This window comes from Falco cherrug, chromosome 8 (assembly GCF_023634085.1).
Source record: "Falco cherrug isolate bFalChe1 chromosome 8, bFalChe1.pri, whole genome shotgun sequence".
NCBI lineage: Eukaryota > Metazoa > Chordata > Aves > Falconiformes > Falconidae > Falco > Falco cherrug.
In genome coordinates, this window is record NC_073704.1 from 38,842,325 (window position 1) to 38,870,120 (window position 27,796).

Consider the following 27,796-nt stretch of genomic DNA (forward strand, 5'->3'; position numbering starts at 1 on the left):
TTTGTTCTGGCAAGGTTTCCTTGAGAAGGAGGGAAACCTCAGGAGACCGACCTATCCTGCACAGTTTTATATTTCTGTCTTAGCACAGGATTATTCTCCAGCAGCACTTGGCCCCTGAACAATGACTGAAATGTATTTTATTTGTGTTTTCTCTCTGTTGTATCTTTTAGCATATTTCTATCCTCAGACCAAGCAATTGTTCATAAATAGCAGTTTGTTTCCTACAAACTCAGTAATTTCCAGTTCTTATTTTCCTCTGGAAAGGTATTTTCCCAACTTTTTTTTTCCTTCTCCCGGGCCTACACATGCTTCCTTGCTTACTCTGATATAATTTTACATACTGTTTCCAGTGGCTTTAGAATTCACTGCCCTGAAAGTACAGAGATCATATTGCTCCACCAAATGATCTGAGCTCCCAGTTCTGCTAATTTTGTACTGTTCATTCTTTCCCACTTTGGGATAATCTATTATGCTTGGATCCAGGCACGCACTAAAAGCTAATACTTCCATGAAGAATGTGCAATTTGTACTGTTTAGCTTGTGATGAGATTCCTGAAGTCTTTTATGATTCTATCTTGTTCCAAGGAGGCTTCTGCTCCCTACTTTTATATGTACTGAATTTAAAAAAAAAAAAAATAAAAAGGGAAAAAAAAGGAAAAAACCCCAAATTGATTGGGAAAAAAATTACACAATTACACACACACACAAATATCCAGCAGTTCAGCAGATAAAGCATTTTTCCAGGGAATTCTAGTGGGCTGAAGAAAACTGTTTTGAAGGGCATTGAACTATGTTTACTTTAAAGTGGCCAACAAGCATAAACTTAAACGTACAGATGAATGCAATATGAAACAACACAGTTCTGAGAAAAGCCCTTACAAGTTTGTGATTTTAATTTCTGTTGGTTTTTTTGGTTTGGTTATGTTTTTGGGTTTTTTTGTTTGGTTTTTTTAATTATCATTATTCTTTTGAGGAGAAATTAAGAGTGGTTGATTTTAGTGCAAACATATTGGCAAGCTTTCCTCAACCATTTCTATCTTCAGGCTCGGGCAATCCTGCTATAGCCACCTTTCTTAGAGTAAGAGCCAGTTAATAGTGTTGTGCAAGGTCCAAGTCAGAATTGGCTCTGAAGAGTATTCACTCTGGGGCCTCTGTGTCTGCTAGAAAGCCACATTCTGAGTTAGAAAAAATATCAAGAAGTGTCAACAGGAAACATCACGGAAGGGCATACAAGACAAACTAGAGAAAAGGAGACAACGGCAGGAAAAAAAAAAGGAAAAAAAAAAAAAAGAAGACGAAGAAAAGCCTTGCAATGACACTGCACACAAAAGAGAGAATAAATGTATAGATAAAAAATTTGGAAGCAGAGACTGTAAGCTAGTTAGAAGAAGAAAAAGCCATAAAAAAGGCAGGCATTTGAACCAGTTGCCATCTTTGTCATAGTTACCTGATACCTGTTTCATTGATTAATCTGTTCCAGAGGAGTGTATCCATTTCTATGGAAAAAGGGGGATTTGTATTTTAAGCCTTGCCAGTAACAACAAGCAGGCACTCAGTGTGCACCAGAGTAACATTTACAATGCCTGGGCCAGATTCATGCCTTGTGTAATTTTATTGCTTTTACTGGAATTACACCAGAGATGAGTTTGGCCTTTTGCCTTTTTCTAGCATTGTATAATATATCTATTAGTGAACATGTACAAGGAAACAGGGCATTTTGTCTTCAGAATTTTCCATAAAATATTTTTTCAATAGGCTTAATAAATAAAATAAACCACTTAACCTATGAAATAAAAAAGAATCAGGCAACGTTTTCTAGATATTAAAATAATATTAATATACATTGTAAATCAAGTTGTTGACATTTGTACATGCTGAAACAAAAAGTCTAGAGAAATGTAAAGCCAGCTGACTGTCTCTGTTGCTTACTCCATGCCAATGAGAAAATGAAGGTCCTGACATACCCCCTGGTCAGAGTCCGCTTCAGGGAAGCTCACACATGAGGCTAAGCACCTCCTAGCCATGAAAAAGATAAAAGGATAGACACAAAAGTCCTGTCTTTTCCTCCTGAATAAACCGAGGACGTGAGGCACTGTGCCCTAGTAGGGTACACATGCCATCACAGACAAGGAGCTGGCAGTATGTTCATTGCAAACCCCGTTTCATCAGACGTTACAGTTCAGCCATTAATAGAACACTTTGAGCTAACACTTGACAAAATGAGTCTTGGCCTAGAGGAGATATTCACACACACACAGAGGAAAAAAAGGAAAAAAAAAGTTAAGTCCATGAAGTTCCTTTAGGGGGGAAAATACAAGTAGTTGTAGTTCCAGATCCTTTCAACATCCTTATTGCTTAAAAAATAAAGTTATGGATTTTAAATAAAATTATGAAAGCATAACTCCATGATGTAGAGTAATTGCTTTTCCTGTGGGGGAAAAAAATATTAAAATACTACAACTTTATCATTTTTTTTTTCAAAAATGTTTTACAGTCGTAAAAGAAAAAAACATTTTAAAAAAGTTTTGCTGTCTGTATGCAACACTATGGGGTCAGTTTAAAAAAAACTTGTCTCCTTTTTTTCTGCCTGCAATTCAAAAGAGCAAATAACTGCAGTTGTATTTTATTACTTCAATTATTTGCTGTAGCAGCTTGTGCTACATCAATGCTTTAACCATATAATACTGCAGTCTAATGGGTTTGATACCTAAGTGAGAGGAATTGTACCAACAGAAATCTTCAGGAGCAAGGCAGAGGGCAAAGCAAGAGGGCAGTTTAAAAAGGAGGCTTTATGTTAAGGCTTTCACTTCTTTAAGAGAAGGTTTTTTAGCTCATTTTACTCCCCTGAATTTATGAAACCGATATCGTTAGCAGTCTAGTAACTGAATTGTCCCTAGATTGGCTACGGCATGATAAACCCCCAAGGAATTAACAAGTCTCTTAAAGATCTCCTGTTGTACACTCGCTGAGCAGATTGGTCTCTTATAATCAGGATCCTCACAGATCATGGATGTAATTATATAGCAAACCAACTTCTTTTTGTCTTCACACAGACAAACAATGCTCCCTGGTTTGGGAGGAATGACATATATGTAAATGAGAGCAAAACGTGGCCATTTTGTTTCATAACACAACAGAACCCTATCACTTGGGTCCTGAGCAGCTCCAGCCAGCCTGATCCAGGTCTCTCTTCAAGATTGCTTCATGCACCTTTATTTTTGGTGTCAGAGATGATGCATTTCAAATTCTCAGGAAACATATTGCTATTAAAAACTGCTTTCTCATGCTTATTCTACCTTATAACGGATACATGTTACTGCTTTCTCTAATTCCTGCTTTACTGATACCGGCCTCTGTCCACCAAAACAGATAGAGATTTTTCTTTAAGTATCTGAATAGATCTGTCTTGTGGTCAATGGTTGTTCCTTACTTGAGGAAATGCTTCGGTGTTCTGTTGGATCAGGGCCTTAAGCTTTATATATTTGGATCAGAAATTTAAATACCCAGATTTTCTCTCAGGATTTAAAAATAAAGAACAAGAACTTGTTCAGCTGCCCAGATTACGGGCCATTTACAGGTAGTAGGGAGGTTCTTAAGATCATCAAGGACCCCTCCAAACCGAGGTTAGGGTGATCGGTCTTCTCTGAGATGCCTTCACTCAGAAAATAAGAAAATCCTCAAAAGACAGAAAGAGGCTATTCTATGCCCCCCTGCCACCCATCTTCCCAGGAAAAATTTCCCCCAATATTTCAAACCATATGTTTAGATTTGTCAGTCCTGAACTGACATGGTGTTACGTGACATAACACACCAAAGTAGCTGCCACCAAATGGTGTTCCTGTGCCAGCAGCAACCACACAATGGTGTTGGAGGTACCACAACTTTTTGTTTTCTTAGAAATGAAATAATTTTGATGAGTGTATGGTATCAGTTAGCAAGTGTTGAGTTCTTTATGGTGATACTGCTCATGTTGACTTAAATGGAAAACGGATCAGCTCAGAAATCTTTAATAAGAAAAGTTTCTTGGTGTACTTGCAGTGATGCCCTGTGGAGCCACTAGAACTAAAAATCTGTCAGCATACTTGGTAAAAACTTTGTTGCATGGTTCTGTAACTCATATGATTGAGATTAAAGTGAACAAAATCTTGGCACATAGCTTGGCAGTTGAGAAGCATTCCTCTGTTTGTGTGTAGATGTGTGTGTGAGAGAGAGAGAGGCAGAGAGACAGAGAGAGGGGGAAATTTAGCAGCCACTCATTTGGTGTTAAATTATCAGGTGCTACATATTTTTAATAAACCTTAGCAGAAAGATAAGATTCATCTCTTCTAGTGAAAACTGCTTTCACTTAGCCTATAAACTTTGAACAAGCTGAGCATCTACTCTAACCACTGAAAACAAAATTATTCACATTTTCCAGCCCAGCAAAACTGTAAGCCAGACTTGTATCCAACAGGAAGGTGGAAGATGCTGGAAGGGTGCTCTTTGGGCACTTAGGTTTTCCTGCTCTACCACTAAAACAGAGATTGCAAAGTGCTTTATTTAGTGCCCTGATCTATGACCTGCAGGACTACCCTCACAGCAGTGGCTGCTCTCCAGTCATAAATAGCATCGACCCAGTGATGGAGCTTTTTGCACAGCAGCATTTCTACCATCACTGAGGAAAGACACATTGTTCTTTGATACTTTGCAAACAGTCATGATATATTGATGTTTGAAAAGCATCTGAATTTGCACACTAGAAATGGTTCACAATGGTTTCTTTTATTGCCTCTGTTTCACTTGCATTCCTGTATTTTGATATGTCATACATTAAAAACACAAAGAGCACAGCTTACAGCAAGAGTTTCTGTTAGAAACTTTGTAACTGTCTTAGATGTCTCTATAGTAAATGTCATTAATAATTACCGGAATTTTCACCAAAGAAGGAAATTAGATATGGAACACACTGTATGCCAACTTCGCCTTTCCAAGCCTTCAGAAATACCAGAGGGTCTGTGTGAACCCTAGTAAAAGAGATGAGATTGGATTTCTACCTTCCTTACATCATTCCATGTCACAGTCAGCATTAAGATACAATGATTCAAATCAAAATTCTTCCCGTAGCTTCAAATTCTAAAATAATTATCTTGCATGAAAATATCAAATGATACTCATATTTATGCATTTTCTTACTCTAAAATTCAGATAACAGATATCTAGTGCACTTTATTGCCAGCAGCTCGTTTTTTTCTTATCAGAAGTCAGTATTTTCCTGTATTTCTTGCATGTACTAGCTATGTTTCAGTTATATTATTTGTATTTCATTGTGATTTTTTTTTTTGCATATTTTAAAGTAGAAATCAATTTGTTCCATTTCAGACTATACATAAACAATCTCTTTTCAGGAGTTCCGGAGCAATTCATACACAAGTTTTAAGCTTTTTTGTATGTAGTATGCCATGGTATGTGTGTCAAACCATAAAATGAAAACTCTGGATTTGCTTCTGTCAAAGTAATGAAATATTTGCTAGTCTCTCAAGTTTTGGGACTTATCACTCTTTGTAACCCAGTTCAGGATTTTTATAGTTTCTGTAGATATCTTGACTAGACTTTTTGCTAAATGTTGCTTTGGTGATGGTTCAGATTTTGCCCAAATCAAATGGAGGCAGGAGAAAAAATATCTTTTAAGTTACCTGAACCTGTTTGGAGACAGTAAATGTAGCGGGAATGACAGGAAAAGTAATATATATAACTGCAGAGTCCTGCAGATAAGATGGCAAAAAAAAGTGGAAAGATATCCAAGTACAATAGGTTTGTGTCATATTAAAATTCATGTTTTGGTTGAGGTTTTTTTTCTCCCATAGTACTGCTTAATGTCACTGTTTCATAACACTAAATATGACTTCTGCAAAAACAAGAAATTTTTGCTCACTTATTAAACTAGAGGTTTACCACACCAAAGAAGATGTAAGAGAATCCACTTTATTGTGAATTTAAATTGTGTCTTTAAATGTGTGCAATGTACACTGGGAAAGATACGATTAAAGTTATCTGTGCGTATACATATATGCACACACCTTTGTATTATCACTTTTATATGTTAGACAGATATGCAATGCTAAGCATTCAGTAAGTCAGTGTTAGACAGCCACATGTACACTTGTCTTCCAGAGAGCCTCAGAGTTTTCCACACAGGCATGGACTGTAACACCCAAAGGTGGCTGATAGCGTGCCTTAGACTGCAGAATCTAAATTTTAAATGTTTTCTCCCACTTAAAGATAAAAAGCAAACACCAAGATAGATGCCTACGATACAATACGAATAAGCAAAGACCGTTACCCACTGCACGAGAGCCAGAACTCCATTTTTAGAGCAGGGCTCTGCACATTCCTTTTGTTAGAAATCCAGAACCGAGCTGGTTTAATTCCTAACTGTTAAAAAGCAGATCCAGCCTTCTGTGTTACGGCACAGGATGAGTGCTATCGAGCACCTCGCTGGTATTTCTTGACCAGCTGTGGAGCTGTAACAGTTAAACGTTGTGTTTGCATCGCTCCCCAGCCTGCCCACAGATGGGCACGTAGGACCACTCCTGAAGACCAGGAGACATCGAGGCTTGAACAGAGCATAGCTTCAGGCTGTCAAGTGAGAGATGGATCCCTTACAGAGAACAGTATTGGGCCTAGCTGGACTCCTCAACTATCTCCAAAAAGCCAAGGAACGATGGAAGAAGCAGTCCTGTGTCTTTCAGCTTTCATCCTAAATATCCCTATTCCACCCAAAATATCCTATCCCACTCACTATCATTTAAACAAAAAAAATATTAAAAAAATCTCTTTGCCAAGCAAAGGCACCACAGCCCAGAAAATGCAAACTCCTTACCCATTTTGGCTGAAGATTACTTGTGCCCAAATGTACAGTTCTTCCTCTTCCAACCGTTAGAAGTCCAATAAGCAGCACTACTGGTCAGGATGGGGAGGTGACATTACTGAGGTCTATTTTAATCTCGCATTATTGTGAAAGATGGGAAAAGATTTGTCCCTACTGTGCACTAAATTCCCTTTAAAATCAGCATTGGGAGTGAGGGATATTTGGAGAATTGTATCTGTCCCTTAGCTTTTAACCACAGCTCCTACTGATGTCAGTGGACCTGACAAAGTCCTATAGCATCCTACGAGGACAGTGAGACCCCCTAATGTGCAGTTTCCCTTAGCGTTCTGATGTTGCTCAAAAAACACAGGCATGATTTTGGCGATGATGGATCCCCAGATGAAGCATGGTTTAACCAAAGTGGGAGGATTTAGCAAAACGCATAAATTTCTTGTATGCTACTGTCTGTAACAGGCAGATCTTCAGCCAGTTTAGTGAGCATAAGTTACAGCTGGCTTTTGCTGGAATAGTTTATGCTTTTGACCCTCCTCAGTTGTATAGCCAATAGGGAGTTGTCAGGCTACATGTGTTTTTAAACTTCTTTCAGCTAAACCAGAAATCCAAAAGCAAAATACAGCTCTCAGCAGTATCATGTGGAGCTGTGACACTCCCTGGAGGGCTCGGGGTCCATAAACCAATGAATGGATTACAATGAGGCATAAATGTAGTATTTTCATCCATGACAGATATAATCTTGAGCCTGTATTTTTCATGTTACTTAACTCTTTCAGAACATAATGTGTGACAGAAAATGTCTTATAATGTGCATTGCAGTAAATATCAGTCAAGTATGCTTTATTGCTGAGCTCTACATGTTTCCAGAAGTTAACAGGCACAGCTGGGATTAAGAAATGGCGATGTTGTATATATTCCTTGAACATATAAAATACCTTGGATCTCTTCTCCCCCACCCTCCACATCACATCCCCAGCTGTTCTGATCATGTCACACAGTGGATGAGTTTTTCCATCGTCAGCTTCTCCTAAAATGATAACCTTTATTCAGGCTCTCATCCTCCCCAAAATAAACTGCTTTATCTGCATTGTCATCACATTCAAGCTGCCATGGCTTATATTGTGTGGCACAGAATAATAGAAATTGTAACTGATGGAAGGTGGCAAATTGCCTGTTGGTAGCTGTACCTCACAGAAAATACTCAGTGCTGGTATTTAACACCTAGTGATTTTCCTGCAAATGGCTGACATCTCTCTACCTGAACCCCCCTTCTGTCAGCCACCACAGCATCACATGGCCACATGGCCAGACAGGTAAGAACTGGGAGCTGCATATCCCTGGAGACATGAAGCTGATTATATCCCGAATTGCTGATGAAGGACTATTCTGCGTTTGAAGATTCCTATTACTCCTCAAAGACCTTTTGGTCAAGCAGGAAAAAAAGTATACTTGATAAAGTATCAGAGAACCATAGAGAACCTATTTTATTCCAGATAAATTAAGCAATGGTCAGGATAGACCTATTAACCCATATGTGAAAAGCAGTAACTGCAGCAAATGAGAGCAAACAGGATTAGTGAAGGAGGTATTAAACCAGAAAAAAATGAGCAAACAAAAAAAAAAAAGAAATCAACATTCACAAAAGTAAATACTAATGCGTTACAGAGCGAGAATGGCTATTTCCAAACATTTGGTAATTTCAGATATTATACTGTGTTGCATAAAGCAAGACAATGTAATTTCCTTTGAAACTGCTATTCTATTTCAACCAGCCAGCCAACGTGTGTATTTGAGGTCTGCATTTGGTAGGGATTTTTCCCCTTTAGCATCAACCTTGTTGATTTAAAAAGTGAACAAAGATGAATCAGGTGGTAAATGTATTCATGTAATCATTTTCATTAATAAGCTGTTATAAATAATACAGGGAAGGTTTTAAGTGTATAATTCTCTGTAGCACAATTGAGATTTTTCCACATCTTCAGCAGTAAGTTAATTAGAATCACCTGCATTTTCTTGGGTGGACACCAAATGGATTGCAAACAAAAACAGATTAAAATAGCTGTAGCTCATGGCATACAGATGACAAGATTCACAAAGAGGACAATCAGGCAATGAAAACCTCCTCTTTTTCAAACATTTTTAAAGGAAATTCAGCTCTTGTGAGTCGCTGTAAAAAGACGTTTGTAAGTGTTTCGCTGAAAGACTAGAATGGCTTTGTTTCTGATCCCATGATGAGTGAAAGAAATGTTTAAGAAAGATCACTTTACAGAGAGATTCAGACTGAAATGTGATGACTGTGATTCAAGCCAAGCCAAAAATTACAGCTCAGAATTAAAGGGGATGGACGTGGCTTGGGAATCCATTTTCCCACATTCCTGAATCTCAATCATCCCAGCCAATGTTTAAAAGAAAATACAGTGGAAAGCAATGAGCTCACTTTGTTTAGTTGCAAGAAGTGGGACTGTCAGAATGGCAAAAGTATATATTGGAGGTAACGGCAAAATTACAGTGAACACGTTGCATGTTCGATGGTTTCATTCAAAACAAATAGCTTCAAAGCTGAGTTTTGTTTCTTGTTACAGGGAGCCTTCTGAGTAAGTCTTCTTGTTCCTGGGGCTTTTAAGCCATAAACTTCTTGAATGTCAAAGACAGTGCAGCACAATAGAGAAGAAGACGCAGGCATAGCAAGCTTGATTTGAGCATTAAGCAGCCCTCTATAGCAGTGAACTGTGTGCTAGTTTAAATTGCACTTGCTTTGTACTGTCTCTACCCTTATTTATTTGTATATAAATATCTAAGTGGAAATTCTACCATCAAGTGATATGAAACAGAATAAAGTATATCATCCATCATATTCACTTGTTTCTTATTCTCAGTATGTAATGCTCATATTCAGGGTTGTAATTGCTTCCATTAAACAGTTTCTACAGGGTCTTGAAAACAATAAGATCTTAGTCAAGCTTTTCTCCTTTCATTGCATCTTGAAGTTATTACTGCAAGAAAAAATGAGATTCTCTTTTTATGTAGGAATGCCCCTCATCTCCTTGATATTATTGCAGTCAAACATAGAATTATTTCTTGTTAGCTAATTTCCTAAAAAGATTCACGAAACCTCATGTCAGACACCTCCCATAGAGTCGTTGTCTAGCTTGTTAAGAACTAGTACAGTTTCTCCTCTCCTTTCTCCAGTGTCTCTGCCTTTTCTAAATTCTGATGCAGTGTTGGACTTCTGCTGATAACAGAATAAAGAACATCATGATCATGCTACCTTGAATTCGGGCTTGTGTGTCCCAGGTCCTGCAGCTGGGCAATGCTGGTTGTGAATCCAGCACCTGCAAATCATGTGAAACATACTGATGGAGAGGACATGTCTCCATCCCCTCATTAATACAAAGCAGCAAAGCATATATTTTATGTTTCCTTTTATTTACTTTGATATCAAGTTCAGTGGTCTGCTGGAGATCCTATTTGTAGCACATGAAGAGGTGCAATCTCTTCCTTGCTTCCACTTGATGCTCCTCTTTCTGTATGTAAGAGATCACATTAGTTGTCTTTGCTACAGCACTGAACTGAGAGATCACGTTCAGCTAACTATTTAAATTAATCCTGAAGTCCCTTGTAACCTACATCCAGGATGCTGGATGCTCTCTGTGTTTCTCTGTACAAAAACCTACTGTACTAGATGGTGACCATTTAAGGTAGCATTTCAGACCTTGTTTAACTTCACCTGTCCTTATCATCATTTAATATCTTCCTGATCTTTGTGTCATCTGCCTGCTTTGCCAACAGAGATTTTTTTTCTCTTTGTCTGCATCTCTGATAAAGGTATTAGATGGCACTGGACTAAGAGCTTTGCTTCTGAGAGCTCTGCCAGTTACGACCTTTGTTAACTGATATCTCTCCCATTACCTACCACATTTTGAGGTCTGTGATTGAGACAGTTTTTAATCCATGTAATATATGCCCTGTTAATTCCATAAAATGCAAGCACTTTAATCAAAATGTCATGTGGTACTAAGTCAAAGGCCTCATGGAAAGCCAAACATACTATTTCAATACCATTGCCTTTCTCAACCAGACCTGTCAAAAATCCAATCCTATCAAAAAATGCAACAGCTTTGCTAGACAAGGCCCTGATTTCCATGAAACAATGCTGGTTGGGATTAATTATATTTTGCTATGAATTATTTGTTCATGGAGTCCTGAATTAATTATTTAAGTAGACTGTCTGGGACTGAGGTCAGTCTAGCCAGTCTCCAAGCACATCCCTCTTCCTGCTTTCACAATATCAGAATAACTCTTCTGCCACTCTTTCCAGCCTTAGTCATTTCCAAGTATTTCTCTATATTTTATTTGCAGATGAGAGACACATGTATATCATGAACACCAGTAAGTGGAAACTGATTTTTTTACAACAGTGATTATCTCTTTGCCCTTCAGATTGACTTCCAATGTGATGCTCTCCTTGGTCTCCTAGGTTTGTTTATCCTTCTCTGTCTGGTAGAACTAAGATGACATTTGTATGGCTCCCACTTCCATGGTAGCTGAGTAGCTTCTCTGGACAAGGGGTGGGACCTGTTTTCATATCAGCTGTTAGCTGGGATGTTTTTTTGAACCTCGCGAATGTAAGCCTTTGATGGCAGGAGTACGAGAAGTGGGGAGTTCTGACAATCAAAGCAGCAGTTTTGTTCTAGCCAAGTAGAGCAAATCCCACTGTCAGCCGCCGGCCCCACTCTGGGAGCTTCAGGCCATGCCTAACCCCAGCCAGCATCGCATCAGAAAGCAAGACAGAGGTGTCAGCAACGCTGAAAACCACGCTGAGTGCAGATGATCCTATGTCCAAAAGGAGATGGTGCTTGTTTCAACCCAAGCTGATCAAGCTGTGCACCAAGTTTGCTGGTTCAAGTGTCTGCAGCTCTCACCACCTCTGCCCTGCACATTTTACATCCATATGTCCCTTGGTTGCTGTTACAGCCTCCATGTTCATTTTCTTTCTATGGTGTAACTCAAATTTGTTTTCTTGGTATCATTTTCACCTCTATCAGAGAATTTTATTTTTTTTTTTGGCTCTCGCATTCACCTGAAACTCTGGGTATTTTTTGTAACTTTATCCAGATACAGCGCTTTTAATGCCAAATTTTAAAATGTCGGGTTTATTCTTTATTATTCATGATTTTCCTTCTACTAGCATACAAATATTGATCCTTTTGTGAAACTTTGTTTTCATTGCCCATTATTTTGTGGTGTTTTTCTCATCAGACACATCAACTTGGCATTGCTGTATCGCTGCGTTCATGCATTTCTGCTTCTTTAAATGACTTCATGCCTCACTTTTGTGCCCTTAGTAAACTTAAAAAAAAGTTGTTTATAAATCAGATATTTATGGTAAAATGCATATGAAAACAGGAGGAAAGAATTATAGTTTTAGGGAGAACATACCCTGATAATGACCTCTTAAATATTTGTAAAGATAGCCCTGGGCATCTGAGCCCACAAAATAGTTTATAATACAACAGCTTGATTACATAATGATACTTTAGTTTTAAAACGTATGATCTTTCTGTTTATGGGAAGGCATAATAGGCTCCTTTGAAATACAATAGTTTTGCCCTGAACATAACTGATTTTAAATGAAAGGACTAACTAAAGAATGCCTTTCTTCAAGTTTGCGCTTCACTTTGTTGTTGAATCCAGCAGGATGGTTTCTTTTACAAAACTCCTACCAGGGCTGGGGACCACACCTATTTCAGGATACATTAATTGTGAAACTTTCAGGAGTTTCTGTGCGGAAGTTACCTAGTACCATTTAAAATGGTATGTTCCAAATCCTAAATCTTGTTAAAAAGCAAGAGAGAGAAAATTTCTGTATACCACTCCCACCCACCCCACACATACAGAATTTCCTTTCATATTCAGTTTGAAGATATTGTCAAATATAGAGTAACCTCAGGCAGGACACAATGTGATTTGGGAGAGGGATTTGTTCTATGCAGCAGAAAAGAATTAATGAGAACATTCCCTTCAAGGCAGCTCATAAAGCATCAGGACTACCTCAACCAATATCAAAGTCTAATATTTCAAAATGTATGTTTGGATAAATATATCACCTAAGGTCTAATTTTTTCCTGTGGATTAATGTTTCTCTGAAATACCTGATTCCAGCTCAGACTGTTACTGGAGCTGACACTGACCTGCATCCATGGTTATTTCCATTCTGGCTAGAAGCAGGAGTGCAAGGAATGTTCTTAAATAAGTGTTCTAACATCTTCTGTGCAGTTATACGAACTGAATGTAACGTTCATTATTGTCCATGAACTTCAACCAAGCCTGAGTTCAGTTGCCTTTTAACTTTGTCATCAGGAGTACCTGTATAATTTTTTAAACTAAAAGAGTTAGAATTTGCCTATAATTTGGCAGCTAAGTGATATTTTCTTGAGTAAGTCCCTTTCCTACATTCCTTATGCCATTAAAAAATTTGGGATGGAGATACTGAAGTTATTTACCATGCTTTTGGCTATCACTTCTAATTGTGGGTCCATCCAGTGCTCAAGTTCCTCTTTAAAACAAACAGAAACAGAGTCAGGGGTTGGGATATAAAGCAGATAAAATACTTGTCCTCTAGGGCAAAATGCAGTGATTATTCCCTGATAAAACCCACTCCAAAACACAAGAAGGTCACCCTATAGTGAACAAAAGTTGGACTTCATTGCAGTGGATATTTTTTCTGAAACCTTCTTTACCGCTATACTTAAACACCAGCACCAGATAGGAAATTCTGCAAGAATTTTGTTTCATCTTGTTCCCGAAGTATTTATAGCCTGCCGTGAAGAAACATTGACAGCAGTGCAGTGATGTTTTTATTCTTGATAGAGGTGCCCTTAAAAGTGAATTTGCTTTGAAAATTGTTCATAGAATCAGGATATTAAAACTATAAAGACATATTTCTCTTTCTCTTTCTCTGTCTTTCTCTTTAGCGCCTAATTGGATTTCCAAAATAAGTTGTTAACCATCCAGCTAAGATAATGTGGTCATGAAAAGGATGTCCAAATCCACCAATTTGCATTGGTTTGGTTTGGCTTAACTTTCAAAGTTCTTGGAGCAGAAAGTTGATGGCACGTGAACACTATAATTGGCTTGATATTCTTGGATTTTTTATTTTTATTTTTTTCTTTCTGCCATATTGTATAGTGTCCAAATTAAATGCTAATCAGACCTCGTTTCTGGACCAAAGTAAATTTATAACAATAATAATGCACTTGTATACTCCAGATCATTTTGCAAGATGTAATATCCACCAATTTACAACACAGCTTTTCATTCTCACTTGATTTGGATAATTTATACATGTTCCAAATTGATGCTATTAATGTGAGACACAGCTATTTCACCCAAAGTGACATATATTCCTTTCACTTCCACATATCCAAAAAGGTTAAGAATTTAATTGAGTTAGATCCAAAAAAAAAGTTGACATTCTGTTTTGGGGCTTGCTTCTTTTATTTTTCCTCTTTACTTTCTAGTTTAGACTTCAATTTACATGATGCAGTTCTTAATCCCTTACCACAAAAGTCCTGCATTTCTATGCTGGGATTCACTCTCGCTTTCTCACTCTCCCCTTACTAAACCAGAATGAGACTCTTCAGATTTAGGATAGAATTGCATTACTTAAACATTTTAGTAATTTTCCTTTGCTCATATGTTATATATCCAGTAGATGGATAACTTCCAAGTGTTCTTGATTACCAAATCCTTTTTGATTTCTCTTAAACAAACTTTTTCTTTATCCCTCTGTAACCAAAGGGGATCTTCCTGAAATGTATCATCACTCTCAGTATTATGTTGCAGGACACCCACAGGTGCAGGGTAGAAAATTGTCTAATGAGAGACATAGATAACCAGTGTATAATATGGAATTATTATTAATTTTTAAATAGGTTATTTAATGTAAACCAAATCAGGAGGTACCTAGCAGGACAGACATAAAATAAGAACTGTATTTTGTAGAGAGAGAAAACAGACTCGCAAACAAACAAAAGACTTGCCTTCACATCAGTTTGCATCAAACGGAAAAGTAAATCTTTTAAAATGTTTCAAGATCAGTGAGGAATCCTTCCAAGCAATTGAGTCCACTGGCTGTGGCACTCATCTGCCAAGGCATGATGCTTTGAAATAAGGACTTGAACCTCAGTTCCTTCCTATTTAAGTCTTATTACAACTGGACTCTGGCCTTTTGGACTTGTTTTCACTCTTTCCTATAGTTTCAGTTTTTCCTTTTCCCCACCCTGAATCAGAAAAAAACCAAAAACAATTCCTCTAGATACACTGTCAAGAAACATGGAAAAATTTTGGTTTTGACAAATTAGCGTTTTCTGAGAAAGGCTTTCTCTGAAATTGCTTGCCAGAAGCTAATTAAAACTTGTGTTCCAAGTGATGAGTAGCCTTAAAAAAACCTGGTTTATGTAGATTCTCTTAGCTTCTTATGTACTTGCAAGTTTTATTAGTGAAATGACAATGTACAGTTTAGTGTTTTCAGTTTTTAAGCACGCAGGTTGGGTCAGTGTTGCACAACAGCTAGTTCTCCCAGGAAAGGGGAGCCGTTCCCATGTGCTTTGAAATGCTACAGCTATGCAACTGGGGCTGGAAGTGCTATTTTAAACAGCCATATCAGCAGAGCTTGCTGTAGGAGATAATCTGTCACAAAAGGGAGTATGACATCTAGTTTCACCTAGAAGATAAACCTTGAGTAGATATGCAGGGAGAAACAAGACTGTCAGGTTGTCCTTGAAAAGAATGGCCTATATTAATGAAGAAATGTTCTCCAGGGCATATGCTATTTGGGATATTTAATTCCAGCTTCAAACTTGTCTGATCTGCTGTGAAGAATATAGTAGAGAAACGGTAGTTGTGTGTAGTCTCACGCACGTCGTGTCAGAGCGGGCATCTCAGCGCTTTATTTCAGAAAGGTCACAGCCTCGGAAATCCACATCTGAAAAACCCAGGCCCCAGCCTGGGAAGTTTTCCCGGCACTATTAACAGCAGCACCTCACATTTAAGCAGGGCCAGCACAGCACCACACGTAGCCCCAGCAGCCCTCCTCTACTGGCACAGGAGCTAATTCACTGCTCCTTCCCTGCTGCACCCGCCCACCCTTGCAGAACTGTCTTCTGCTGACAGAATTACAAGATAATTATAGTTAGGTGTTTTGTATTCACTTAAGTTAATCTACCACTTTTATTTTTCATTGTCATTTTAATCAGGCAGGAGGCACTTCGGTTGTTTTCAGGTGGATTATTTTTCAGTCGTTGACTACACCGCTCTTCTTCATACTTGTTAGGGTGCTTCTGGCTTCCTGACAGACGTACAAAGAAAAATACTTATATGATCTAAAATGAAATATGTGTTTCTCTTTTCAGGTCTAGATGTTGATGGAATATACAGAGTTAGCGGCAATCTGGCAACAATACAGAAGTTACGATTTGTTGTCAATCAGGGTAAGTGATTCCTCCACCCTGGTAATGTTTTGTTTAGTACTTAACTGTCTCAGATGACAGTATTTCAGAATCTGCTATACATTAGTGGCATAGAATGATGAGCCATGTTTTGGAAAAGAGAGGAAAGGGAAGGTAGAAAGATATTGCACAGAGGGAAATGTCAGCTAGGAGAGAGAAAAAAAAATCGGAGTAAGCAGCGGAAAATAGTAGTTTAACAGGAGATGAGAAACAAACAACAACAAAAAAAAAAGAGGAAAAAAAGGAGGAAATAGATTAAAGAAATAAGGTGGCAAAAAACAAAGCATATGTAGAAACCAAAGAATCAAAGTGAGGGGGGGGAAAAAGATTCAAAGGAAAAATAGCAGATTGTTTGGATGTTGAAAGTTAAACAAAACCAAAAGTAGAACAGTGATCCAAAGGAAACCAGCAAAAGAGAAAAAGATGCCGAAAAGAACTGAGAAGGAAATGCTAAGAGTAGAGTACTGGCTCTGTCAAAGTCAGGGGAAGATTTACCACCGATTTTCAAAGGGAAAGATCTGACCCCAGGAAATGAGAAGAGGAAAGATAAATAGTTTGGGGACCTGAGAACCAGGATTAGGACCAACCTGTACATATTTACTGAACATATTACCACAGATTCCACATATAATGAGCGTATTTCCACAAACAAAAAAAGAACATTTTTTACAGATGTGGCCTAAATGAATCTAACTTGGTCAATAGATACTGTTACAGGTGTGGAAGCTGATATTGCTAGCTAATTAGGGTAGATAACAAATGCATTCACTTCCCCAAACAGTTTAGTACTCTTGGCAAAGACTAAATATCCTCACATTTCATAGCTTAGAGCAAATATTATCGATGATAGTGAACCTGCTGATATTACTTAATGAGAAAAAAAAAATTAAGCCTCTCAGAAATTAGGAAAAATTCCAAATCTTAAATTGCATTGATTACTTTATATACTTTTGAATTAATCAAGTGTAAATGTGAAGCTGCTGCAACATGTTCTCCTACTTTTTATTAACTCTTTTAAAATTACCTGGAGAACATTACCAGAACCATTAAATATTGTGTATTGCTGGTGGTTTCTTGGAGATGACAGCTGTTGGAGAGAAAGTTCTTCTGTTAATTTTGTACTATACCTAAACTAAGATTTTGACTTCAACATTCTTATGAAATTGAGATATGTAAAAATATTCCCACCTTCAAGACTGCATTTATATCTCTAGGGAAGTTTTCAGGGGAACCCTAGAGGTTTGCCACCTCCTCAGCTGCTCCAGATCAGTCTTCTCTTCAGCTGAAACTGGAGGATGAACTCTGGTTTATCGGGAGTTACGGGTTTGACTCATTACTTTGGTTCCCTTAGATTTATAGCTGTTGGGTATTTGTGTGTCGATAATGTAGTCTGCCTTGGCTCTCGAATGACTGTATGCTGTATTTTGTTTGGAGACAGAGAGGCAAACCTAGGATTTTCTATCTCTCTTCACTGACTGGGATCTTTGCTCAGGAAAACATGTGCCATAAAAATAATGGTTCTGTCTATCATGTCTCATGGCATCCAAAGGTTAACGTATTTGAGGTTAGCATTACTGCTCAAGTTTTCACCTAAAACAGATGGGCTTATACTGTAAAGCTAGACAGAAGTCTAGGCTGGCTTTTCACAGCACAGAGGTACCAGGCGCCTTTTCTGCTGGTTTACACTACTGTGAAAAATGAATATATAAAGATGAAGTTAATAGTACATTAAAGCCACTCTGACACTGGCTACTTAGGGCACGTGCAAGAAATCCGCCTATTGAGTAACCGAAGAAAAATCAAAGAAAACTAGTGCCCATGAAGAACTATGTTATCATCTTATCAGTTGTGATTATTACTGTTTCTTATGTTAGTCTTTATTGATACAACTAGGGCACTCATGCATTTTGTATCGTAACGAAAGATATTTTCAATGGGAAGTGGTATTATCCATCCGAGCCCCCCTTAGACGTCCTTTAAAACCCCAGCTACAAAAATGTCTTGCCAGGTCTGTACTTTGGCCATTCCTCGGGTAACTGCATGCAGAAATGCCGCAGTTCATCTCCTGGAAACGCTAATGCCGCTTTGCTGTCCTCAGGGGCGACGCCACCCCCATAGGAGGGGAAACAGGAGAGCCCAGCATTTCAGTCCCCAAAGAAAGATCCAGAAATTCTTTGTCAGAACATTCAAGAAGTAACACAGGCACAAAGAAGGGCTTTGCAGTAGCAGGCCACTGTTTCAATTGTTAAACAACATCTTTTCTCTGTGCCAGGGAGGAACTGGCAAGCGGGAAGGCGCCTGCTGAATTACCTGTGGAAAACGCGGTGGGGAGAGGGGTGCAGGACTGGTTTAGTGTGTGCGTGGGAGGGCAATAGCGGCCTCCACCTGATGTCCCCAGGAGCCTGGTGTCCCCTGTCGATTAGACGCTGAGGACAGCAGCAGACTGTTTCATGAAGTCACTAAAGTTACTAGGAACACGAGGACCTTCCCCCAGCATGCTTATTTACCCGTTCCGGGAAGCTCTGCAGTGGGGTGGATGTTTAATAACCCACTTTTCACCCATCACTTTCACTCAGTAATTATTGTGACCTCCTCAGCTCAATCCCTGTACCTTCATTTTTTTGTAGCTCACAGTGGGAAAGCAGTATTTATATATATGATTTTCCCATAAAGATTTTTTTTTTTAGTTAGTTAAAGTTGAATTTAATTATACATGCAAACAAATGTTCTGAAAAAGCCTATTTACATTGTAGAGATTGACTGTGCAATCAGTTCTCATACAGGCCAAATACTTAATGGGCTCTTTCTTCCCTCTCGCTTTGCTATTGTGTTACACCTACATTTATAGGCTATAAATAATATGTATCACATTGAAAATTAAAGATCATAGAAGACTCTTGAGGCTGGCTGCCATATCAATGTATTTTTTATTAGAATAATCATTAATTAGAATATAGCAAAGCTTTATTTGGCTCCTTTTCCTATACTGTTAATGTCATATGTGGCATCAAAAATGAAATGAGAGAACTGGTGAATATGAGGGGAAAACAAACTAACAGTTGACAGCTTTATTATTAAAGAAGAAATAAGAACAGTAAAAATCTAAAAAATCAAGGAAGACTTGACATTCTATATTTTAGGGAATGAGGATGGGTTTAAAATAATAAAAATAACCAAAAAATGCCCTGTATCTTTTAAATTCTCTGAATATACTTTGTGTTTCACTCTCATTTTTAGAGGTACAAGCTCCTGAAGAGGGCTTTGACCTTGCCAACACGAGCATCAGCAGAACAAGCTACCTTATTTACTTTATCCCTTTCACAGAGTTTTCTTTTTCTATGAAAGTCTATTGATATCACACCTTTTTTGTTTCTGGGCAACAGGATTATTTTTTCTCTATGATTTATTTTCCCATTAAGAGCTGAAAAGATCAGTTGATCATAAGAGGACGAGGCTATAACATCTCTCAGCACTTTCAAAACTCTAAGTCATCATTTTTCAAATCACTGAATCAAGGAGTAGAAGCTGTTTGGACCAAACTGACACCAGGAAAATCATACTTTTCTTAGTCTACAAGCACTGAAGGAATTTTGGTTTTAGAAACTAAGCCACCAGTCCTTCAATATTTCTGGCTCAGAACCTATAGTAAAGGTTTCTATAATAGCCAGAGACATTAGACAGTGATGTCAATTCCTCTTACACTTTCCGTATTATTAGTTAGGTCTAATATAGTTATAGAAGAAGAAGAAGAAGAAGAAGAATATAGTTGCAGTCTTAAAAAAATTAAATGCAATTGACATTTGGCAATTTTTTAGGGATTTCATGAAAAAAGGGGAGGACTTTTGCTGATTTAAAGCAAGATACAGTAAGTTAAAGCCTTTACACATATTTATAAGGATATCTTTTTAAATCATACCTGTAGGAAAAGGGCTAAGGTACTATAAAGGGGTCTGTTAAGCCATGTAAAGTGTGCTAGCAGCTCCAGGTTATGAGGATGCTACTGAAAAGACCAACAGTTTTGGTCTTGGGGTGGGGCTGACATGTTCCTGTGGGCGGGGCTGGGAGACCCCCAGGTGAGGCTGCTCAGAGCTGTAAAGGCATCATTATATGAAAGTGAGGACAGGGTGGATGCTTTCCAAAAGCAAGCTTCTGACCTGACACTAACAGTGAGGCAAAAAATGCCAGAGAAAACAAGGAAACAAGGAAAGGGAAGACCCTTCATCGGTAAAGGCGTTTGTTTTTAAGTAAGAGTGTGAATCTGTGGTGTGCTCCCTGTTCTGGCTGGACCTGTCGTGTTTATCCACACCATGACATAACGGGGTAAGGACCTTCTCTATGCTAAACTGGACAGGTTCCCTGTCCTGCTGGCCAGTGCCTGTCCCAGCCATCCTCCACTGCCCTCTGTGATTGAAGCCCACAGATACCTGGGTGGGGAGGTAGAGGCTTGCTTTGTGCCTCTTGTGCTAATCTGCTGGGTAGCTGGAAAGGCATTCAATTTCTATGACTGTCAAACAAGCAATTTTCATGAGTACTAAATTAACTGAAAAAAAATGGAGCTATAAAGGGTTCATAACGCATTGCTGAAACACTAGGATTCTATCCTAATGCATATATGTTCAGGGAAACTAACCATAGAAATACAAATTTCAATACTTATTGGTTCATTCAGTAAGTGCTGGTTCATACATAATACAAGAGAGTTCCTAATTGTCTTTATATCCAGTGCTTTGTTTGCAAAATGCTTGGTATTTGCTGTACAGATGACCTTTGCATCCTGTTATTTCATTTGGAATACCTTGTGCATTAACTGTGAAACACCACGTGCTGTCCAAAGGTCAATTACTATGTTTTTATGGCTTGGTTACTATACTTATGTACCGGAGTGGGGGGGTGGGGGGGGATATATATTTTACAGAGGCTAAATATTACATGATTGCAGAGAGGTGCGTTTCTTATGGAACATGCAGAAGGACAGCCAAAGATATCCAAATTGGTAACTACATTGGGGAAAAAGGTAAATTCAATTTCACCCTGATGTTACCTCGAATTAACAAAAGCCATTTTTGCAAAAAGAATTAAAATATTACTGTTGTTTCTTCTATAAGAATATACTGGAATATAATTCAGTTTAGAAAAATTAAAAATAAAATTTAAACCACAAATGCGTGAACCAATTGCGAATATGTATTAACTAAATAATTTAATAATAAAGAAAATGCCTACTTGATTAATTGTTACAGAGTAAAAATTACAATAAAACTGTCTTGATCAGTGCTTTGCAGAAGCACCATTACTGTCTGTGCAGTTGTTTAACAAGGATTTAATTGGAAAGATAAGTGAATGCACATTTAAAAGTATTGTTAATTTGCTTTATAATCACCCCATCCTTCACAGTATTGACAGCACGAGGCACAAACCCCTTTCTCTTTTACAAGTATTATTTTCCATATGTGCACAATAAATTCTGAAGCAGTAATTGGAAATTTTATGGATTTCAACATACCTAGTGTTTTGAGTTTATAGGTGCCATATCCTTTCTCTAAAGGTAGCTCATAGGTGGCATTTTAAGTAAAATCATTGCCTTTTTATTACCCGTGGGTTGTTTTGGAGGTTGTGGTGTGGTAGTTTGTTGGTTATTTTGGGTTTTTTTTCGGTTTGGGTTTTGTTTTTCTTTCCTAAGGAATATCTGATTCCTATTTACTTTTCCTTTCCATTTGAGAGATCAACAATATCCTCATTGCAACATTATTTTTGATTTAATAAACAGCCGTCAAAAACCAGTAATCTTCAATATGTTTATATTCCATCTGTACTTATATTTATTGTTCTAAAATGGCTTGGATTAATCTAATTGACAAGTAAGAGCCCAGACCATATGAACAGCTAAGGATGATACCTTTAACCAGCAGGATTCTTCAACTATACTGACATGTTCTTTGTCAATGAACTATAAGAAAAGAGGAACAAATCTTGGGATTCTTTTTTTCTTTCCTTTTTTTTTTTTTTTTTTAAATATTACTGATTATATGAGCTTGCTGGGACCATATGTCTAAGCCTCGGCTATCAGGAACCAGAGTGGTTCCCGGCTGGCTCTGCCTTGGCGGGCAGAGCCTGTGGAGCTGACACAAGACTGAAGCTGCCTTTGAAACGGAGCTGCCGGGTCAACACAAATGGGCTGTGAGTGGTTTTGAAGCAAGCATTTAGAAAGGAAGAAAGAGGAGGGAGGGGGGAAAAAAGGGAGGAGGGAACTGGAGGGGGGGAGAAAGGGGAAAGAAAAAAAAAATCTCCTTTTCACAGCTTTATTTCTTTAAAATAATAGAGGGGGAACCCAACCAACCAATGACAAATGAACAGAACTTCCTATTCAAAAACAGCCGAGTCTTCCCATTGACCCAACATATCCATTTCAAAGGCAGCCAGCAGCTCTGGTCCGGCTGCTAACAAAGGCTCCATGAGCAGAGGAGAGCAGGTCCTCTGTCAGCTGCCAGCTTCCAGGGAGCAGTTACAAACACGAAGGTCCAACAGGATCGTCATGGGCTTTATTTTAAAATTGCAGGAAAGATCACTGGAAATAGAGGGGGGAACAAAAAAAGAAGGATCAGTTGTCTCTTTCAGTCACTTTCCTTTTTGTCTGAGAGTCCTTAATTTCTTGTGCATATGCATTAGTGAGATTTCCCGTTGTATCCTGCCATCTCATACAATTGTAGACATTTTTAGGAGGTTATTGTCTTTTTCAGGCATATGTGAGTATGCATGAACATGTCTTGGTTGAGGTCTAACCTTAGAGCCACCCTCTGGTCTTGGTGATGTTCTCCATATGATCAAGTGTGCCCCAAACAGCAACGCCTTCCTCACTTCTGCCAGCAGTTACTCATGTAACCGGTCACACTGAGAAACCAGTAAGAGTGGTCCAAAGTTCATGTTGGAAATATCAGGCTCAAACTGGGTCACTTGCTAGCTGAGAACCAAAATGTCTTGAAAGACTTGAGTCAAAAATAGGGGTTTTTTCTTTCTTTTTCACACTTCCCAGGCAAGCACAGAAAAGAAAATGGACTGAAGCAATTCTCAGAAATAATTATAAAACAGCTTGTTTCTGGGTTAAGACCTGCATATGCCGAGCTGTAGCCAAGATTTTTTTTTAATTTTTTTCCAAGCTTTAAAACTCTAACAACAGAATACTTTAATTGAACCCACAGTAGTTGGTGAATCAATTAATATGGGCATGCTATTGAATGTTGGTTCTTCCTTTTTCTTTCTGTGTCTGAATGTCTATTTTAAGATACAGAGCTTTTATTTTAATTATTATTCAAAAGAAGGTGTGGTTTCCATATATGACCCTTGTCTTTCCAGGGGGATGGGTGGGAATTATAGTGCCCCAAGCAGTGATCTGGAGATATAAGTCAGGTCATGAAACCGGATGGAAATGCTAATTTTTGCAACCCATGTTTTGAATTATTTTATAAATAATGTGCATCATATACAAAAGAAGGGATGATAGAGCTAGAATATTCATGTTTTTCCAATACAATTTTTTCAGTGCAAAAGGAAAAAAAAAAGATAATTGGAATTATAAGTCTTAGTTTCCCAGTCTAGCTCTAGATGCTGTACAATTTCCCTTACCAATGGTATTGTCATGTTTTTCTTTTCAACAGTGTGATGAATCAGTTGGTAGAACAGGGAAGAAGAGGCAGTAAACTAGGTTTGTGTGGTCAGCCACAAACATACCGTGGATTTTATGGCACGTATTGTATGATCAAGCATTTAAGACATGCCTTTTATTTCTTTTCTAACCACAGTGCTATTTGCATTACAATAGCTTTTTGCTTAGTAACACTTCAAGAAGTTGAAGAGCTGCTTGATAACCCCTCAAGGAGTGTTATTTAGGTGCTGAGAAGGGCTGAAGCTTTGCACGCTGTAGCAAGGGATTGCCTTTTTTTGGGGATGCTCATTGTTGTCATGGGTGACTCTTTGTTTGGGTTGGTTGTTCAGACTGTAACGCTGCAGGAAATACCATTTCACAGATCTTCAAAATAACAAGGAAAGGAAATAATCTATCAAGTCATTTGCTAAAAGTACTAACAGGAAAACTTTCTAACTATGATTTTTTTCTATGATGATGGAGTATGGTTGGACCCTATGATCTTAAGGGTCTTTTCCCACCTAAACGATTCTGACTCTAAGCTAGGGGTTGCCAGCCTTATGTATAGACTGAACCGAATGTCAAAGGATTTTGCATGAGATTATCTAGTTGCTACAACGAGATGGATACCCCGAAGTACTAAGCTGCATAGTTCCTACTTAGTCAGGCTTAATGTCTCAGAAGATCATAGTGTGGCCTAATATTTGGGTTGGTTTTCTCCCCTGTGGTCAGTATCTGTAGTTCTGTGGTTTGTATGTAGTACTAGCTGACAAATGCAAGCTTGCAGTAGAGTCTGCAACAAAAAGAGTGATGTTATATGCGGATGTATTTTACATAATACTGTGCAGGGTGGCACGGGATGAGAAGTTACCACACCATGGAACTGGGTTATACCATGGTATTTGTGGTCTTCTGTATGTTGGGAACTGGGGAAACCATAAATGTCGTGGTAGATAAAACTGTTGTGAGAGGCGAGTGATTTTGGTTGGGGGAGAGGTTGGTAATGCATGTCACTGTTGAACTCCAGTGGTTATTTCAGTGGGAGGTGAGAGTGCTGGGGGCCAGACTGGGAAATCTTCAAACAAAATAATTCTAGGAGGAAAAAAAATAAAAGGGGGTGGGTGGGGGTGGGGGGAAATCTAAAGTATATCTTCTGTGATATTTGGAAACTTGATTTCATGAGGAAACCTATGCTCTTTTAGCACTGTCTCATTTATCAATACACTCTTTCTTAGAAATCTATTCCTGATGAAAAGAAATTGGTATTATTAAGAAATGTTGAAGTCACCCATACCATAGTTTTTTATGGATTTAGAGATTAATATTCTTGTCTTCTTTTTGTCTCTCTCTTTGGGTTTTTTTTGGTTTGTTTTTTTTTTAATATTGTGTAAAAAAAAAAAAACCAAACTGATTTTTTTTCAGGAGCAAATTATCACTGGCATGGAAAGCAGATTCCCTTAATACATTCTTTGGACATTTTGGTCTTGATTCAGTTACCAAATCATTAGTATTTACTGCCACTTGAGAGGATGCTGAGTATCAGTGACCCTCACAAGGCTGGTGGGTCTAGCAAAGGGTGTACAGGAGAGTTGTGCCCTTGGAAAATGAGTCCTAGAAGCCAGGTGAGATAACTTAGAGCATTTAAAAAGCATTAGTTGTCTATATTTAGGATAATTAATAATTTTTCTTGACTGCACCTCACTAGCTTTTTCCCTTTAAAATAACCCAACAAAACATTATATGTATGTGTATTAAAATATTGCATAATATTTACTGGGAAAAACAATTCTTACAAAAAAACAACACCCAAGCTTTAAGAAATCCTGATATAGAAAACTGTTGTATCCCACTGTCCTGAACAAACCCGTACTAGCTACATAAATATAAAGAGACATTCCTTTCTCCTTCTCATCCAAGTCTTAATTTGCACTTTAGATTTAGTATTGTAGGGATTATTAAACATATTAATTTAAACACTTAGAGAGGTAGTCACACTGTATTTTAATTTCAAAGTTACGCATGGTACCAGAGTCTTAAAAGTGAGAACATAGCATCGCTCTCACTTGAGTTTTCAGCTCTCATCTGAATGTTAACACTATTCAGTCTGTACCGTGCCTGTTGTCAGTAAAAGTAACAGGGATTGTTCAGATCTCTTGAGATCAAAGGTCCTGTTTCCCAAATCTACTGTAATATTCTGAGCCTAATCAAAACTCTTTGTGTGGACCTAATACCTCAGGGTGACTTCTGAGAATGATGCCTTTAGAAATCAGCCTGTGAGTCCGTGGTTCTAATTTCAACGCATTGTCTCTTCTTCATATAATTAATATTATTATGTATACAACGTAACTATGGGAAAAAATTGAAATAATCAGAATGTGGAGAATTGAACATAACAGAATAAGTATTTTATAATAATTTTGCCCTTCTGCTTCATAAGCAATGTCCAAGATACAGCCAAATCTGCTAGTTTGTGATGTTTTTCTGTGGCCCTGTTCTACAGTATTCCCCACTGTCTGCCCCCCCCTCCCCCCTTTACCAGCTGACATAACACAGGAAACTTGGCTCATCCATGAGGTGCACCCTAGGCTGGCATTAGGACACATATGGGCAGAAGATATTTTGGGGTGGCAGTAGCCTGGAGTTAGGTTATGCCAAAATCCTGATAAAACCCTGAGCAGATGCTAAGCACAGCATTCCTTACCCCTTGCAATCTAAGTAAAGATTGTAATAAGAGGCACCTTTAACCTGAAATCAGTTTTAAAATGATGGTACTAGAATTGGCTGCAGCTGGGTTCATCACACTTTAAAGTCCCATGAACTGTAAAGACTGGCCTGGATGGACTGTTAGAAGGTGAATAAAAAATCCTTGAAAGAGAAAAAGATCGAGTGATGTTGCTGGATTTTTAGGTATTGTAGTATACCAAAGAGACATCTTTTAAAGAGACATCTTTTCCCCCCCCCCCCCCCCCCCCCCCCCCCCCCCGGTGTAATCAGATAATTAAAAAACAAACAAACAGGGATTTCAAAACACATTTCCATCAACACACATTATGTGCGTATGATACACAAGATTGAGAATGACTTAATTAAGTAGATAGCAGCAGTGAAGAGAAGATGGATGTGAGGAGGAGATTACTTGCTCTTGGTGGAACTGTCTTTAGCTGGTGTGGATGCCTTTCTAGAGGCAGTGTGTCAATGGAAAAGGAAAATACAGGAGAAAAATGGCAAGAAGATTGTATCACTTCAGTGCTAAAAGCTATCTTTTACTGTAAGAAAAGTTAGCTGCTTGCTCAGGGTTTTGTTTGAGGATAATGTTGACATCAGCTGTGGAGACAGAATAACTAGCTTCAAAATAAGTAGTAGCTAGTGCTTACAAAATCAGTATGCTGTAACACCTCAATAACTTGATTTAACAATTCAGGACTTGAGATCTGTATGGGTGGGACAGGGTGGAATTGATCCTATCTAGAAAAAAGGGTACACTTGGGAGGGCCAACCTCCCAAGAGATGTCAATCTACATGAGGACATTTGGTCTAAAGAGTGATAACAAAAACATCCAAAACAGCTGAAAGCAATACCGAGGGCTTGTGGTACTATCAGCTGTCCTGCTGAAACCAGGGAGACTAAGTTAGTTTTGTTTTATCCATGTTTAATGTTTTGCACAAATGAAGATGCTAAAGCAACTTAGAGATACGTATTTTTGAATCAGAGCCACATGATAAAGCATTCAAACATAATGCAAATAATTGCAAACTGATGTATCCAGCAGTTTAAAAAAAAAATAA

The 27,796-nt window shown here is 38.2% G+C and overlaps 1 protein-coding gene across 4 annotated transcripts in view; it reads left to right on the forward strand.

Moving 5' to 3' along the window:
* Positions 1–27,796, forward strand: part of ARHGAP15 (Rho GTPase activating protein 15) — a 332,925-nt gene that overhangs the window by 208,584 nt on the left and 96,545 nt on the right. For all 4 annotated transcript variants that reach the window (XM_055719343.1, XM_055719344.1, XM_055719341.1 and 1 more), the window contains one exon: positions 16,276–16,353. In XM_055719343.1, coding sequence (XP_055575318.1) covers positions 16,276–16,353 — 78 coding nt within the window. The remainder of the gene's footprint in view (positions 1–16,275; positions 16,354–27,796) is intronic.